This window comes from Benincasa hispida, chromosome 6 (assembly GCF_027475165.1).
Source record: "Benincasa hispida cultivar pf3 chromosome 6, pf3_genome.v1.1, whole genome shotgun sequence".
NCBI lineage: Eukaryota > Viridiplantae > Streptophyta > Magnoliopsida > Cucurbitales > Cucurbitaceae > Benincasa > Benincasa hispida.
This window is the reverse complement of record NC_143483.1, coordinates 52476731-52493203: the sequence shown is the minus strand read 5'-3', so window position 1 is coordinate 52493203 and position 16473 is coordinate 52476731. Positions and strand designations below refer to the sequence as shown.

The 16473-nt window shown below is 31.7% G+C and overlaps 2 protein-coding genes and 1 long non-coding RNA gene across 9 annotated transcripts; all 3 read right to left on the bottom strand.

Moving 5' to 3' along the window:
- Positions 1 to 3714: 3714 nt before the first annotated feature.
- LOC120080227 (equilibrative nucleotide transporter 1-like) lies at positions 3715 to 7500 on the bottom strand. Its single transcript, XM_039034807.2, has 2 exons — positions 6159 to 7500; positions 3715 to 4529 (listed from the first exon to the last, which is right to left on the bottom strand). The coding sequence occupies exons 1-2, from the start codon at positions 6766 to 6768 to the stop codon at positions 3814 to 3816; spliced, it is 1326 nt and encodes a 441-aa protein (XP_038890735.1). The 5' UTR covers positions 6769 to 7500; the 3' UTR covers positions 3715 to 3813.
- A 120-nt stretch (positions 7501 to 7620) lies between these two features.
- Positions 7621 to 12555, bottom strand: LOC120080226 (benzaldehyde dehydrogenase, mitochondrial-like). Of its 3 annotated transcripts, none has more exons than XM_039034804.2 (12): positions 12184 to 12555; positions 11236 to 11353; positions 10852 to 10989; positions 10632 to 10774; positions 10050 to 10203; positions 9723 to 9952; positions 9561 to 9650; positions 8761 to 8934; positions 8537 to 8674; positions 8277 to 8414; positions 8139 to 8200; positions 7621 to 8039 (listed from the first exon to the last, which is right to left on the bottom strand). In XM_039034804.2, the coding sequence occupies exons 2-12, from the start codon at positions 11303 to 11305 to the stop codon at positions 7766 to 7768; spliced, it is 1611 nt and encodes a 536-aa protein (XP_038890732.1). In that variant the 5' UTR covers positions 11306 to 11353; positions 12184 to 12555; the 3' UTR covers positions 7621 to 7765. The 3 variants fall into 3 exon arrangements, with proteins under 3 accessions (XP_038890732.1, XP_038890733.1, XP_038890734.1); XM_039034805.2 differs by lacking the exon at positions 12184 to 12555 and adding an exon at positions 11697 to 11912; XM_039034806.2 differs by lacking the exon at positions 12184 to 12555 and adding an exon at positions 11628 to 11705.
- Positions 12556 to 14651: 2096 nt separating this feature from the next.
- On the bottom strand, positions 14652 to 16473 carry LOC120080298 (uncharacterized). 5 transcript variants are annotated; one of them, XR_016530226.1, is made up of 5 exons: positions 15888 to 16473; positions 15499 to 15787; positions 15260 to 15337; positions 15117 to 15175; positions 14652 to 14951 (listed from the first exon to the last, which is right to left on the bottom strand). It is a non-coding gene; the product is annotated as an uncharacterized LOC120080298 (long non-coding RNA). The 5 variants fall into 5 exon arrangements; XR_016530225.1 differs by having other exon boundaries at positions 15908 to 16473; XR_005482460.2 differs by having other exon boundaries at positions 15283 to 15337; positions 15908 to 16472.

Here is a 16473-nt window from a genome sequence, read left to right as displayed (position 1 = left end):
GGGTGTGTATATAATATACACACGTACGGCCATAAACTTAAATTGACAATTCTAACCCTAAACATTTTGATTATATAATTAAATCTTTTATCTTCGCATAATGAACTAATAAAAATCATTTGCATTACCATTCTATAATCTACCCTAACATTAATTACTATTTATTACATCTTAAAAAATATTTAAAAATCATTTGCATAATCCAATTATACATGTCATGTATGCTTTCAACTTTCTACGCATTAGTCATCGCTTTAAGTTTCATGTTTTTTTTTTAATTACAATTTTAAAGTATAAAGATGCAGTAAAAATGAAATTTTCTAAGTCTTGCTGCCTTCTTACGATAATTGAAATTACCCCTACTCTGATGTTCAAGGATATTTTATATGATTTAGAATTCAAATATTTCTATTAAAAAAAAAAGTGAAAACATACTAACAAATAAATATTATTAGGAAATAAAGTAAACATAATTGTCTAAAGAAAATTAAAACTAAAATTGTTATTGAGATCATAGTTGTTGAAATTAAGGTTTTATACATTAAAAAAAGGATAAAAATGATTAAAAAATGAAAAACTAGCAACTTTAGAAAAAATAATCAAAACTCATGTTATCAAACTTGATTTTATTCCTAAAACGAACATAGCTCAATTGACATATAAATGTATTAACGGTCAAGAATTTTATAGTTTAAATTCTCTCCTCTTTAATTCTACTAAAAATAACTTTTTTAATTAGATAAAAGGTAATATACTAAGATGGAAAATATGAGGGGTTGCTATTTTTATAATGGAAATAAGGTGAAATTAATGAAACGGTCATTAAGGGGAAGCTATAGAGTTGTATGAGATTTTGAGTTCTTATATAATTTGTGGTCTCCAGACCATTTATTATAAAAATCCTCCCTTTAATATATATATATATATATATATATATATATATATATATATATAATAAAGAAAAAGAAAAAAAAAAGTCAAGGATTGCACATTCCATTTCCAAAATGGTTTTCGTGTTCGTTTTGTTTTTTTTTCAAAAGCACATGCAATATACCAAATAATGCATAATTTTAGTATTTTACGTTTACATATAGGACAATTATTTTAAACAACAAAATTATTGAAAATATCTTTAAATATGGTAAAATGTCACTGTTTATTAGTGATAATCATTATCTATTACTATTTTTCACTGATAGATATGTCACATATAGATAGTAGATTTTACTATATTTATAAATAAGTTGGTTTATTTTTCTATATTTGAAAACAACTCTTACATATAATAATTTATTTGTATAGGTTTAACTGTTACTAATTTAGGAAAAATGTTCTTTTAGATTTTGTATCGAGGTTCTTACCCTTGAGTTTTTATTCTATTTGGTTGTAGATTTTAATATTTACATTTTTAAATTTTATTTTTTATTAAATACTCATTTTCGATTATTAGTGTTGATATTTATTAATCAATTAAAAGAATTATAAAGAATTATAATTAATAAGTTTTCACTAATTTTCATCCTTTTTAATATCAATTTTAAAATTTTACTTCATAATTATTTTAGAGTAATTAACGAAAGTGGTTACTAAAAACTAAAGTAAACTATGAAAGTTAGAGGTTAAGAGTATAAAATAATTAAACTCTTAAATGAAAACTAAATTCAAAATACAAGAGTAAACATATGTAACAATATTTAGAACTTAATAAGCAAATTAAAATAAAATTCAAAATTTAGCGATAAAGTGTAGCATTTGACATTTAAAATCAAATAACGCCTAAGTTTAAAACTTAGGGACAAGACAGAATTTTCTCCATAAATTTATAAAATTATTAAAATATTTTAATTAATAGTTAATTTAGTTGGAATGAACATTACAATATTGTTTTAGTATATATGTTGGTCTTAAAAAATAAATGTATCCAAATTATAAGATAAGATAAGAAGATAATAAGTAATGTTTGAATATTCATTCCACCATCAATTCAATAATTGACATTTAGGTCCCAAAGTTGACTTGAACAAAAAAAAATAATTATAAAAAAAACTCAATGAGATTTTTTTTTTGGTTGGACCCAAAAAATTGATGGTCTGTTCTTCTTCAATGATCTTCAACTTCTTTGAAAAGTCTTTTGTATTAGCATTTGTAAGTTTTGAAAATTACAATTTAATCCCTTTGATTGTAAACTTTTCAATTACATCTATATTATGTTAAAATTAGTGATGATAAATTTACACTATATAATAGACATGAAAATTTAAGAGAAAAATCAAACAACTATGAAGAAACTTTTCTAATTTTGCACATAAATTAAAAATAACCTAGTCAAGGTCAAGAATTGATCAAAGAAAATCACTTCTAGTCTTCTAGAGCATTCCAACTCCCATTTCCTTAAAAATAGATTTGTTTTAGGGTTGTTCTTTTTTTATTTCTTCCCCTCACAATGCCTTGAATGATAATTTATTTGACGATTTTTATTCTATTATTTAATTCTTAAATTAAGATTTTGATCCTAGTATCTTTTAACAATTTTATATACTATTAAAAGAGTGTGGGATTCAAACATGTAATCTCTATATCTAGGATTCGACACCTAATGACTCCGAACCTTATCTTAAACTATTCTTAAACACTAACTTTGAAGTTTATATGATTGAGCCACTAAAAAATAAAATGCATATTGTTGGACCGTAACTTTCAATTGTATTAAACCTTTCTTAATTATACTTTCATACTTTTACGGTATCTCTCTTTTTGATGTGATTCGGTTGATTTATATACTCTCTTGAGATCAGATGTTACAAAATACATCATACTTGTTAACACATATTATATGTTAGTTGAATTATCCTCGTTTTAACAATAATTTTACATATTAAATTATAAACTTACCTGAGTTGTATTGATGTTGACGTGTGACATGTATCTTAAGCAAACGTTGGCTAGTTAAATTAGTGTATCAAGATTGTTGTATTGTAAGCAAATGGTAGAAGAACTTTTATTACTTGTGGTTCTGAGTTGACCTTGTTAGGAAAAATATTAATTTGTACCCCTAAACTTTGGAGTTATATTAATTAAACCTGAACTAATAATCATTAAAAAAAATATATTGTTTGAGATAAATACATGAGGTTTCATTTTGAAATCAATTGGTAATAGAAAAAGTATAGCTCATATATCTTATAAAGATTGTGAGGTCATCAATTCTAATCTTTTCAATGTGGGATCCTTGTCTAGATAGCCCCAATTTGAAGTTACCATTCTTAGATCGAATCCAAAGATTTTTTAGATTAAATGCCTTTTTAAGTTTCATGGGTTTTGATACTATATTAGATAATATAAAGTTCTATTGATGGTCTCAACAAGGAGTATTATTATCTTTTTCCGTGTTTTGATAAAAAAAAATTGAAATTGAATGTTAGAGAATGGAAGAGCCACTTCACAACATTGACATAAGGATGTCATTTAAAACCGCAATTATAATCCTTCGGGAACAAGGCTTTGATTTGAGTTCTCACAAGGCTACTATCATTGGAAATGACTTGAACTTTTGGCGCACTAAAAAAAATACTTGCCCCACATGGAAAAGTTTCGATTTTACAGCTATACATGGGCATGTTGAGTTTGACTAATTTGTAAGGTAGTTAAACTTAAAGTTGATGTAGAAGTTGAAAACATTAGAAAACGTTACTTAAAAGAGTTAGGAGTGAAATATAACAAATAACATAAGAGTAAGTTGTATATCTTTCCATGATGTATAAGATGAATGGTGACTCTATTGTGTTGGATAAAACGATCCCGTATATAATAAAGCTAAACGATCCAAAACCAAGACACGACAGAACCAACAACCAAACCTGCGACCAAGAACAAAACCATGAGAACCCCAGCAGATTCGGCATGTTGTAATTGGACAACCTTTGGAGCCATCATCATCAAAACACTTGTTAAATAGCCATTGGTGAGACCCATCAAACAAGTCAACAACATCACCGGAACCTCAGTTCTAAAGACTAAAGGACCATGAAGACATACAAAGAATAGTGGAAAGAACAAAAGTCTCCCAACACATCCACCAACAACAATCTTGATATTTTTAATAACATAAACTAAAGTGAGTGACTTGCCAACAAGATCAAACACATTGTAGCCAAAAATAAGAAGAATTGAGTACCAATCTTTGAGAATTGAAGAATGAACATCCTCAGTAATGTAACCTGGAAATATTGACAAAGTTACTAAATAGATGAGGATAATACCAAACCCATACCATTTAATACTCTTTACTATTTGCCACAATGCTACACCTCCTTTTTCCTCTTCCTCCATATTCATAGCTTCAGCTTCTGCTTTCAACTCCTTGTAATACTTCACAATTCGTAGCTTTTCAACCACATTGTAAAATACTATACATATAACCATAATTACAATGGAAACACCAAAGTAAAGTCTTGCACTTCCTCTTAGGCCACTTGCATCTTGTGTGTATATTAATTTTGTTACAACCCTCAAAATTGAAACAACCACCCCTGCAATTTCCGATTTCATATAATCTTTATCAATTAAAGATCTCGTTTAGTAACTTCTTTATTTTTTTTTTATTGGCCATTACTCTTCTATTTATATAGTTTTCTATTGCTCTTTTACCTAATGCTTAAAAACGTTTTACTTTTTGAAATGTGTAAAATGGTTATAAATAGTCTTTCACTCAGCTTTAAGCTAAACAGTAAAAGAATATACTTTTGGACCTTTTTTTTTTTTAACTTTTACATAGTATGTAAAAATACCAATTTATCCTCTATTGTTTAAAGTTTGAGAGTGGGTTATTTTCTTCTTCTCCCCCCTCTTCAAGTGACGTCACGGTTTTGATTGAAACTAAAAATCTAATCTTCTTCCCTCTAACTTCTCTAATCTCATTCTAAGCTTCCGTGTGATGATTATTTGATTTTTTTGAATTTTTATTTTTAAAAATTAAGTTTATAAACCTACTTCCATATTCAAATTACTTTTTTTTGTTATCTATTTTTTTTCTATGGTTTAAAAAACCAAGCTAAATTTTAAAAATTAAAAAACATAGTTTTTGAAATTTGGAATTTGGAATTTGGAATTTGGAATTCAATCTTTATACTTAAAAAAGCTACAAATCATGATAATAAATGGAGTCTTAATATTTGGTTTATTTTTTATTTATTAGCCAAAAATATCTAGATTTTTTTAATTAAAGATATAAAATTAATGAATGTTGGCTAAAAATTTAATTTTCATCGGTTCCGACCTAAATCATGGATTTCAATCCAACCAATTTTTAGTTGAAATTAATGAATTTTGACTAAAAGTTTAATTTGTGAAAAGAAAAATCAGCTTTACAATTCGTCATCCAATTTTAATAGGTAAAGTAGGTAAAATATTTATTTCTATTTAATGACTGAGGGTATAAACATAATTTTACATCTACATTTTTTTTTTCTTCACATCACCCTCATCATCAATAAGAAAAAGAAATTCTGAAAACTTTTTTGGTCTGTTTTATACACTGACCCAAAAAAGAGAAGCTGTAAATTTAATTTTAAAGTGTAAAATTTAGGTAGAAATTTTAAGTAGATTAAAATATTCAAGAGCTCTCATCCCAAATTTGAAAAAATAAGTTGAAAATTGTTTGGAGTCATATGTCTATGAATTTTAATTTATAATTATTACTTTCGATTTTATAATATTTTAATCTCTAAATTTTATTATAATAATTATAATAATTTAGTCCTTACTGGTTAACATTTATAATGATCTAATCCCCTAAAATTTTATTTTAAAATTTAATGAGATTTTATGGATAAATAGATCGATAGACTCAAATATTTTTATAAAATACAAAATATAAATCTTAAAATTTAAAGATTGATATCTAATTTTGATTAATTTTTTAACGTTAAGAGACTAGATTATTATAATTAAAAAAACACAGATTAAAGAAAAAAGTAAAAAAAAATACCAAAAATATTTTATATTTTTTTAATCTTTTAGTGTAAATATTTTTAAATATTTTTTTATATTTAAAAAGGTACTAACATTAAATTGTTATAAATAAATTTAGGGATTAAATAGTTATTTCTCACGAAAAAGTTAAAAGCTCAAAAGTTTTTTTAAACGGAAGAAATAAATACCAGAAGCGGCGGTGCCAGCCAGAACAGCCTGCATGTACTTCTCCGGCAGCTCACCGGCAGAGCCAATGACTCCACCCTGCACCACCGCATCAGCCACACCACACAAAACCACCGATCCGACGGTCACATAAAACCCTCCGTACAACCCGACCTGGCCCTGAATGTAAACCACATCCATAACAACAACCACAAGCAGAGTCACCACAAAAATGCCCAGACCCAAGTTGATTCTGAACCGTTCGTTGGAGTTTTTGGAAAAACAGAGAATGAAGATTAGGCAAATGAAGGAAACCCCCATGTAAACAACAGCGAAGATGCGATCGATGTTTGTTTCAGGGTAGAGATAGGAAAAGTAATCGATTGCTGTGACAAAGGCGTTCCATGGAAGGAGGTAACCTAATCCCAAGGTAAAGTAGATTATGTAGCCTAAATGTAATGAATCTTTGGGGATTTTTTTGGGTATTGTAGTGATGCATGTGGTTTCTAGAAGTGGGGTTGATTTCCAATCTCCATTGGTGAAACCCATTTGAGTTTTGAAGGGTCGAGGGTGAATTAGAGTGCGAATTCTTAGTTGCAATTTATTGTGTTTATGAGTCCTGTTCTGTGTCATGATTCATGGCATTCCATTGCATCCTGATCTCGGCTATTTGTGTTTAGTTTTAATTAATTATTACAAATGGATGATCTCAAATTTGGTTGTGCTAATGTCGAATGAGTTGGATTTTAAAAATAATGAATCTAATCTTTTGCTTACATCACAAAGAACTTATATGGAGGGAGCTACTTTCTCTGTCCCTCTCGCGCTCTCGTGCTCCTCTTCAAACACTAGAAGCAGGGTAAATCCTCGCGTTCCTCCTTTGAATTTATGATAAACGGTTGAAAGGTGACTAGGAGCACGAGAGCAAAGGTTCGTCAGAGCGGGTGATGAACGCCGGTGACTTGAAATGCGAGCGTGAGCGAATGGAAAATGGGATTCTGGTGAAAGTGCTAGAAAGAGTGCTAGAAAGAGGAAATCGAGAATTGTCCACCATCAAGTATCTAGTTGAGGGGGGCTTCTTTATGTAAGATCCGAATAGATAAGTAGCTCAAATCGAAAAAGAGAGGGAGGGTTGGTGTACATTCTAGCGGTAGAGATTTCAGAAGTGATCAGTGATCCGAGTGATGAACACTCGGATAGCACAAGTGGGGGAGAAAGGGGTCTAAGTGATATGTGACATAACTAAAAGGTTAGTATTCATTGGTTTTAAAATTTAGATCCTTCAAATTGGGTCATCTATATTAGAAGAATAAAAATTATATTTATAATTTATAATTTATAAAAAAATTTAAAAAAAAAAAAAAAAAAAAAAACCCTCCATCGTAGAGGGATGCTGCTTGCCTTCTCACGATATAGCCACAATAAATTATTTCAACAAGCAAAAGCTGGTATCATATATCGAATTTTGTCAAGGGAAGAGAGGCATTTCAAACGTGCTTTAATTTGATAAATAAGAAAGGATCTATTATACTTATTTATGGAATCTGGACTCTTGTATTTATTGGTGACAATGTGAACAACAAAAAGAAAAGGAAAAGGGAGAGAAGTATGCAATGGGGATCCATCCATCCTAAAGCCAAGCAGGGTTTTCCAAAGGAGTAACAACAGCCTTCACTTGCAGGTAATTGCTAAGGCTGTAAATTCCCTTTTCTCTCCCATGTCCACTCATCTTGTACCCTCCAAAAGGAACTGCAGCATCAAATATATCAAAGCAATTGATCCACACTGACCCGACTCTCAGCGCACGTGTCAACCGGTTGGCTGTGTCGATACTTTGAGTAAACACTCCAGCAGCCAGTCCATAACGACTAGCATTTGCCCTCCTTATCACCTCATCAATCTCTCTATAATTACCAAAAAAAAAAAAAAAAAAAAAAAAACTCAATCAACTCTCTCATATTCTCATAGAAAGACTCAAAATCAGAAACTAGTTTCCGACTTACTTGTATTTCAAGATTGTTTGTACAGGACCAAAAATCTCCTCCTGTGCAATTTTCATGTCATCCTAAATGCAGAGAATGATGGTGTTAGATATTTCAAAATATTCTATCTGTTGTAACAAACTACAAAAAGATATAGACCTTGACATTTGAGAAAACTGTTGGTTGGACATAGTAACCCTTGGAACCAAACCTTTCTCCTCCTGCTTCAAGAGTGGCTCCTCCTTCAATCCCATATTTTATATATTTCAATATCTTTTTGAATTGTTCACCATCGACCTGTGCTTGATTCGAGTAGGAAAATCATCACAAACATGTTCATCGACTTGGCTGTAAAACAAAGATATACTTGTAACAGAACTTGCTATGTTCTGTTCTGTTCTAGTTCTTGCTTTGCTTACCTGAGGACCTTGCTCAATCCCACCTAGGAATGGATCACCAACAACGCGGTTTGCAGCTCGGTTTCTTGCTTTTTCTAGAAATTCGTCATATACTTTTTCATGAACGAAAGTACGAGAACCAGCACAGCAACATTGTCCCTGAAAGAGAACATACTTTTAGTGGAAGACCAATGGTTTATGTGATCATACCAAGTTTTTCTTCATGATCAATTTGTTGAACGTACCTGGTTGAAGAAGAGAGCAAAGTGTGCCATCTCCACAGCCTTGTCTACATCAGCATCCTCACATACAATGAAAGGGGATTTTCCACCAAGCTCCAATGTTACTGGCTTCAGATTGCTTTTTGCAGCTAATTCAAGTACAACCTTTCCTGTTTCGGTTGATCCAGTAAAAGCAAGCTGGGAACAGAGAGACATTTTATTCTCAATATTTATCTTTTAAGAATAGACTGCAGTCAGAAATCCAACTAGGCTTGCCATGTTCTATGGTTCAAGCAAACTAAGAGGGTTTTTCGGACAAAAGTGAAGTTGATGAGGGACTTTGTGAAGCCCAAGGAATTGTAAAGTCATGAGGCCCACAATTTAAAGAGTTAATAAGTATAAGTAGATATTTTTTAGTGTGAGGACCACGAACTTCTTAAACTAAACAAGGGGTCCTCCAACTCCAACTTCTTGAACCAAACACCTTACACAAATTTTCACTAATCAAAAGATCAAATGAGAATGGCATAGATACCATACATGACTCTTCATCTAATTTCAATGAGAAAAGAATGTATAACAGGATTTTTTTCATAATTAAACGACAGTTCAAAGAATTTATTCACAAATATTATGAAAAATTATTCACTGATGTAGTTGCCTCGTAATGATGGATAAATAATAGATTCAAAAATCTAATTTCAAGTACTTTTGTCTCATAATCTAACCGTATTGTGGAAGCAAATAAGTACAAGTTGAAATAATCTAATATAGTACGTCATGGTCGAGAGAACCAACGGACTCCTTTTGTAATAATAACTTACCTTATCAACTTCCATATGACTGGCAAGAGCAGCACCAGCAGTGGGTCCATAACCAGAAACAATATTCAGAACGCCCTCAGGAAGTCCAGCCTGCCATATAAAGATGAAACAGTTGAAGCTCGATGTCAAGTAAAAGAAAAGTTTTGATAATTAGCCATCTACCTCATGGAATAGCTTAGCCACAAGGAGAGCAGACAAAGGTGTCTGCTCAGCTGTCTTCAAAACAATAGTATTCCCACATGCTAATGCTGGGCCAACCTTCCAAGCAAACATGACCAGAGGAAAGTTCCATGGAATGATCTGACCCGCAACGCCAATAGGTTCGTGCAAGGTCTGCACATGATACGAGCCATCGGCAGGAACTGTGAGTCCATGGATCTTATCCGCCCATCCTGAGGTAAAGTGTAGCCAATGCAGGCAATTACAACACATTGATGATTGATGAGCTAAGTTGACAAAAATTAAGCTCAAGATCTCGACTAAGCATACCGCCATAGTATCGAAAGAGGCGTACGAACATCGGGACTTCAAGTTTTACAGACTGTTCGTATGTTTTCCCATTGTCCCACGTTTCGAGTGCTGCAACTTCTTCGACATGCTTTTCAACCAAATCAGCAAACCGCAAAATTATCTTTGATCTTTCCTGCAATGTGAATTAACTAAGAAAAATGGATACGAATACAAAACACAAAGACAACACGAACATGAACACAATGATTAAAAAAAATCTAGGACATGGACGAAGGAAAGATACATTGATTAAAATATATTTCATTTTTTAGGGAAAAAAAAATTCAAAGTCAATGAGTTTGTATATTTATATGCTTAAAGAATTAAGTTGATGTGGTTCCTCTCAAAATTTATTACTTTTGTCTTTTATGTGTCTATCTATTAATATACATAACAAGTGTTTGATGCATGTCTAGCAAATATTGATCCTACTTTACTTCAATTTTATACAACTAATGTGAACACATCTATAGCACTAATAAGTATCTAACATAGATACGCTAGCTGAACTAAAGTATTTGTGTATCGAATAAGAGGCGATATATAATGAGATGAGCTCACATAAGCAGTCATTTTAGGCCAAGGCCCTTCATCAAATGCCTTTCGTGCAGCAGAAACCGCAATATCAACATCTCTAGCATCACCTTCAGCAACATTTGCAATGACTTCCCCAGTCCTTGGATCCAAAGTAGGAAAAGTTTTTCCTGAATTCAGAAACAACCCATTATATAAACCGTTTTAAAAACTGTTTTTGAAGTTTCAATGGTTTGAGAAACTCAACCTGAGACTGAATCCACAAACTGTCCATTGATTAATAGCTGGGTATAATTCACTTTCACAGATGGAGTAATAGGATCTTCAACAGCAGCCACAGTGCTATATTTCGGCGTTGTTCTGCCATTGATGAAACCCCTCCTCCCTGATCAAACATATATTTCCATTCCAATCCATTTAACATTTACCGATTTATATATATATATATATATATATAAAAAAAAAAAAAAAAAAAAAAAAAAACCACAATAAAACGATCCGAAATAACAGATGGGGTCCGTTGATTCGGTTAATTGATCGATTTCTCTATTTGGGGGCTGAAGAAACAGAGATCAACGGAAGGGTTTATAAGGGGAAAAAAAAACAGAATGACTGAGATAGTTTGTATTACCTTTGGAAAGGAGAGCCGGAGAAGAAGAAAGGGAACGAGATAAGAGCGAGGACATCCTCCGAACCGCCATGATCTTGAGGAATTTCTAAATTAATCTTGATTTTGGACAGCCTAACCCCTGTTATAGAAATACAAAATTTAGTGTTGAATGATTGGTTTTGCAATTTGTTGGGTTGGTTTTTTGTTTTTAAATATGATAACGGATGTGAAACATCGATAACGTTTTCATTTTTGGTTTCTCTAACAATTTTATTGTTTTTGTTAATTGAAATATAATTGATTATATACAATAATAAATATAAAATCGTGGTTTATACTATCTATAAAGAATATAATTTAAAATTAATAGAATATTTAAAATAAAAATAAGATGGGAGAGAGAATCGTTAGACATGTGAGAGGGATGAGAAAATCAAGTGTGGATATGAAGAAACAAAATTCTGACTCCAAAAGTTTCTTACATAATACTTGGATCAAGCTCCGTCTACATTCACGGCAACTTAGAATTGGGCCATTTTGGTTACCAATTAGACTTTTGATAAACACAATGCAAAAGGAATAAAAAAACCATGGTTGTTGTTTATTTTCATAAATAGATACAATGGAAAAGATAAATGATGAAAAAAAATGTGTAGGTCCCACGTAATAATCGAATGTAATTGAAATAAAATTACGATTGTTGATTACAAACTTTACAACGGGACCTACATTTTATTAAAATAGTGATAAACAGTAACAAAAGTAAACAAATGAGATTTACTTAAGATAATTCCTTAGTCGGATAAGGTTTGGAAGTTAGAACTCAATACTAAAAGGTTGTGTTCATGAGAAATAATCTTACCTAAAGTCAATCATAGACCTTAAATCGATCACTACAAGTTGATTAATAACTAATCTAACATAATTGAATTGAGTTGGAAACAAAACTAATAATTCGAAATTGAGAACCTGATCGGAGAAGAATCGCCGGAACCGTGGCGAGGAGGTTGTTTGTTGCAACCGGGAGCTTGAAGACGCCGGGGAAGACGAGGGGCTGTTTTGGCCAAAATATATGAAAAGAAACGGTAACTAAAGTAATTATATGAAAGTTAAAGGAGTTTTGAGAAAAGTTTGAGTTCCATTTTTAGAAAAAGTCAAAGATTTGCGAATATTCAGCGATAGCCTCCAAGATTGACGCTGCAAATGGCATCCCATCCCTCAACTTTTCTGCACCCATTTTCTTCCATTATTTCAAGGACTAACGTCAACAATATTGTAGTTTTCTGAAAACAATTACAAAAATAGGATACTCCCAAAAACTTTTCTAAAGATAAATGGTTTAAGAAAAAATAGGGAACTACATGCCCATTTAAGTCGATAGATAAGTGGTCAACTATTTTCCTTTATACTTTTTTCCATCTATTTGAATTGATATCCTACAATATTTGAAACACTTTGCAGGATCAAATGACCAAAAAAACTCATCTAAAAATACTCAATAAAATACCGATCCTCTCTCATGTTTGTGAATGGTAGTTCCTAATAGTACTCAACCAATACGGCAATTTTGTATATGATTTCTCCCTATCATAAAAAAATTTAATGTTTTTCTCTTTCCTTGTCACACATGTATAAAGTTGACATTATATTTATATTCGGTTGGATTGATGTCCTAAATCTTATTGGTCATATAGTTTGTAATTGTAATATACAAACGATTTATTTATTTATTAAAATATGAGATATTTTATACATTTAGTAGCATTAACCCACAAAACCAATAAACTAACATCTGAGGTTATCTTATGTAACTTAAACATGTAGATAGAGGCATATAGGTGAATCATGTTTAAATGATAACCTAAATAGTGACACTACGAATACGACTCGTTTTGTTGATGTTACAATTGTTGTAAAGTGTTATAAATGATCTAATCTTGATCATTCATTTAGAGACATGTGAGCAGGAGTATTATATACAAAGGGGTTTGTATAAGACCGAACCACGAAATGAATAGTCTCATTATATAACGCCGTTAATTACGGGGACTTACATTTCACCAGGATAACCATAGGTGACATGACCTAAATCCTGAATGAGTTGTAAAGGAGTCTATGAAGACGGTCTTATGAATTGTATAGGTCAGAGTGGTCAGATCTCCGACTCAGTAAGGCTACCATTTTGGGGTTCGTCTTATTAGAGAGCTCGGAACACAACTATACAAGACGAAATTCACTCATTCCCTATGTTGGGATAAGTAAATAAATTGCTCCTTTAAGAACTGATTTTGGGGCTTGAACAATGTGGCGCCACACCCTCCATTGGCCCGAGAGGGGTTTGGTCATAGTTGGACTATGGCTTATTATTCATTTGAGGGATCAGTGGTACTTAAGAAGTTAGATGTAACTATAGGGGTAAAACGGTCATTTTGGCCCAGCTATACTTACGAGCAATTTGTGAAAGGTCATCGATTGGTTATATCCAATGGACACAGAAATATATCTGTAATGCGAAGAGTGCAGGAGTTTAATTAGTTATTCAAGTACATTGGAGCTTTAATCTACAGGTCCATAAGGTCACCTCTATAGCTCAACAGGGATTAGTGAAAATTAATTTTAGATTAATTTGAATTATTCAAATTAATTGAGGGAATTAATTATATGTGATATAATTAATTTAACTTAATTATATATGATATAATTAATGTAATGTATTTGATACATTATAATATAAAGTTTATTTAGATGAATTAAATATTTGAGTATGATTCAAATATTAATTATATGAATAGATTCACATAATTAAATTTGGTATAAATGCGATTTATATTAAATACCATACATGTATGAGAGAAATAAAACTATAAGTTATATTGTATTTGATACAATATAGAAAACTATAGGTTATGTGTTACATTTGATTTAACATATAGTTATATATAGTTATATATATATATATATGAATTAAATTAAAATAAATTTAAATTTCAAATTAAAGTGAGAGAATTACAACTCTTTCCCTCTTAAGTTTTTCTCATTAGATGTAGGGGGCCGGTTTTCTTTTTCACATTTTCTTCTTCTTCCCAAGAGAGAACAGAACGTTATGTAACATTACTACAGAAATTGGATTACTTGATGTTTTTTCAGTGTCAAGTAAAGGGTATACTTAACACATATAAAAGCGTCAACTATTCAAGTGTCAAGTATAGTGTGATAACTTGACTCCGAAAAAACGTAAGTAATATGTTTCTTGATACAATTTTCGTGTCAAGTAAGATAATACACTTGATATTGGTGGTATGTCAAGTTTATTCGAGTGTCAAGTATAGTGTGATACTCTTTGACGTTTTTTATGTATCAAGTATATGTCTTTTTGTTTTCAAATTAAATGCCCCAATCGATATTCTCATTTTCTACCTTGTATTCCAACAATACAATTACATCAAATAAATAAACATTATACATTTAAGATCTATCAACACAATATATTCACTAAAATCCATGTGTTCAACTATGAACACTCCTCACAAATTACAACAATATTTCTCTTTCACACGCAAAATAAAATCTCAACTATTGCTTTTGTATACAAAACTCAACTTTCAACAAACACAAAAGTGACAAATTGTTTAATAAATAACCTCTCAATAAAGTACATTATTTAATCTATACATTGAGCTTTAAATTCTAAAGATCGAGAACTAAAGGTCAGACAAGCCATGTTTAAGCAAGTCAGCCTGCAAAATAGAATAAAGGGCGATAACATCAAATTTCAAAATATATAAATAAGTGTAAAATACAACAACGTAATCCAACCTATGAAAAGTTCAATAATAATGGTTACAAAACGCAAATTCCAGCAACTATGTAATCATTCCAAAAGAGTTTCAAGGCCTTAATACCTATCAAAACATCCAAACATCGTTAACTTTGTTGGATAATGGCTCCAATCCTTCGAAATCTTTGAATTGAACATCAAAAATTGAAAATAACTCAATTATTAGACCAATACTTCAATGGGTAACAAAGAACTATTAATACTAACCTCCAAATTTACCAAAATCTTACCAAGATCGGTCTCAAACCTATTGGACAGCAACTCAACTCCTTCCAACACTTCAATCTAACACCAAAAAAGTGACAGGTATTACTAAGTTAATGTCAACACTTATTGAGTGTTCAAAAATTTTCAAGTAAAACCACCAACACCAACCAAAATATTGTGGGCAACAATGAAACAAACCCAATATCAAACATCAAACAAGATATACCTCATATACTTACCGAAATCAATATCAACCTGTTGGACAGCACATTAATGTTCTCCAAATCTTGAATCAAAAGCCAAATCACAAAGAGCATCAATCAATTTGGGTAAAAAAACTTATGGAAAAATCTTACCGAAATCAATATCATCCTGTTGGACAACATATTAATGTTCTCCAAATCTTGAATCTAAGGCCAAATCACAAAGAGCATCAATCAACTTGGGTAAAAAAAACTTATGGGAAAATCTTACCGAAATCAATATCAACTTGTTGGACAACACATTAATGTTCTCCGAATCTTGAATCTAAAGCCAAATCACAAAGAGAATTAATCAATTTGGGTAAAAAAAAACTTATGGGTATTCAAAAATTTCCAAGAAACCCACTAAAGTAATCAAAACTCACCAAACTTATCAAAACCTTACCCAAAAATACAAGATTCCAGCGAGATGGAGTATAGATCTGACAAGATAGAGTGAAGCCCACACTTGAACAGATCTGTTACAAAGCTAGACCTCAACGAAGATGTGGACAACCTCGACGACAACGAGCGGATTTGGCTGGACTACCTTGACTGAAGCGACAGAAGCGGTTGAGGGCGTTTGGCTACAGATCTGGGCGGAGATGAAGCGACGGAAGCGTTCGGCTACAGATCTGGGTGTGGCTAAAGCGACGGAAGCGGTTGAGGGCGTTCGGCTACAAATATGGATGGGGCTGAAAACTCGCAAGTGACGTGCACAGCTAGATGGCCGACGCAGCTGAACAAACGGCGAGGGAGTTGAGCAAACGACGAGGAAGAGGGCTGGCGCGGCTGAGCAAACAATGGAATGAAAAACTCAATAACAGCGACGCAAACGGAGGCGAGGGGAGAATGAAGGCTGACGACGGCTAGGGCGTACAGAAGAAGAAAAAAATTGGGGGGAAGGGGAAGGTCGTGAGTGAGATGGTGAAAGGGGAGAAAGAGTTTTTAATTTGAGAGAGAGAAATGAAT

Coding starts and splice junctions, on each gene's coding strand:
- LOC120080227 (XM_039034807.2), bottom strand. CDS start 6,768: ATGACACAGAACAGGACTCATAAACACAATAAATTGCAACTAAGAATT. Junction 4,530..6,158: donor GGCTGGCACCGCCGCTTCTG/GTATTTATTTCT, acceptor CGGAAATTGCAG/GGGTGGTTGTTTCAATTTTG.
- LOC120080226 (XM_039034804.2), bottom strand. CDS start 11,305: ATGGCGGTTCGGAGGATGTCCTCGCTCTTATCTCGTTCCCTTTCTTCT. Junction 8,935..9,560: donor GTCATATGGAAGTTGATAAG/GTAAGTTATTAT, acceptor CTCTGTTCCCAG/CTTGCTTTTACTGGATCAAC. Junction 8,040..8,138: donor CAAACAATCTTGAAATACAA/GTAAGTCGGAAA, acceptor TGGTAATTATAG/AGAGATTGATGAGGTGATAA.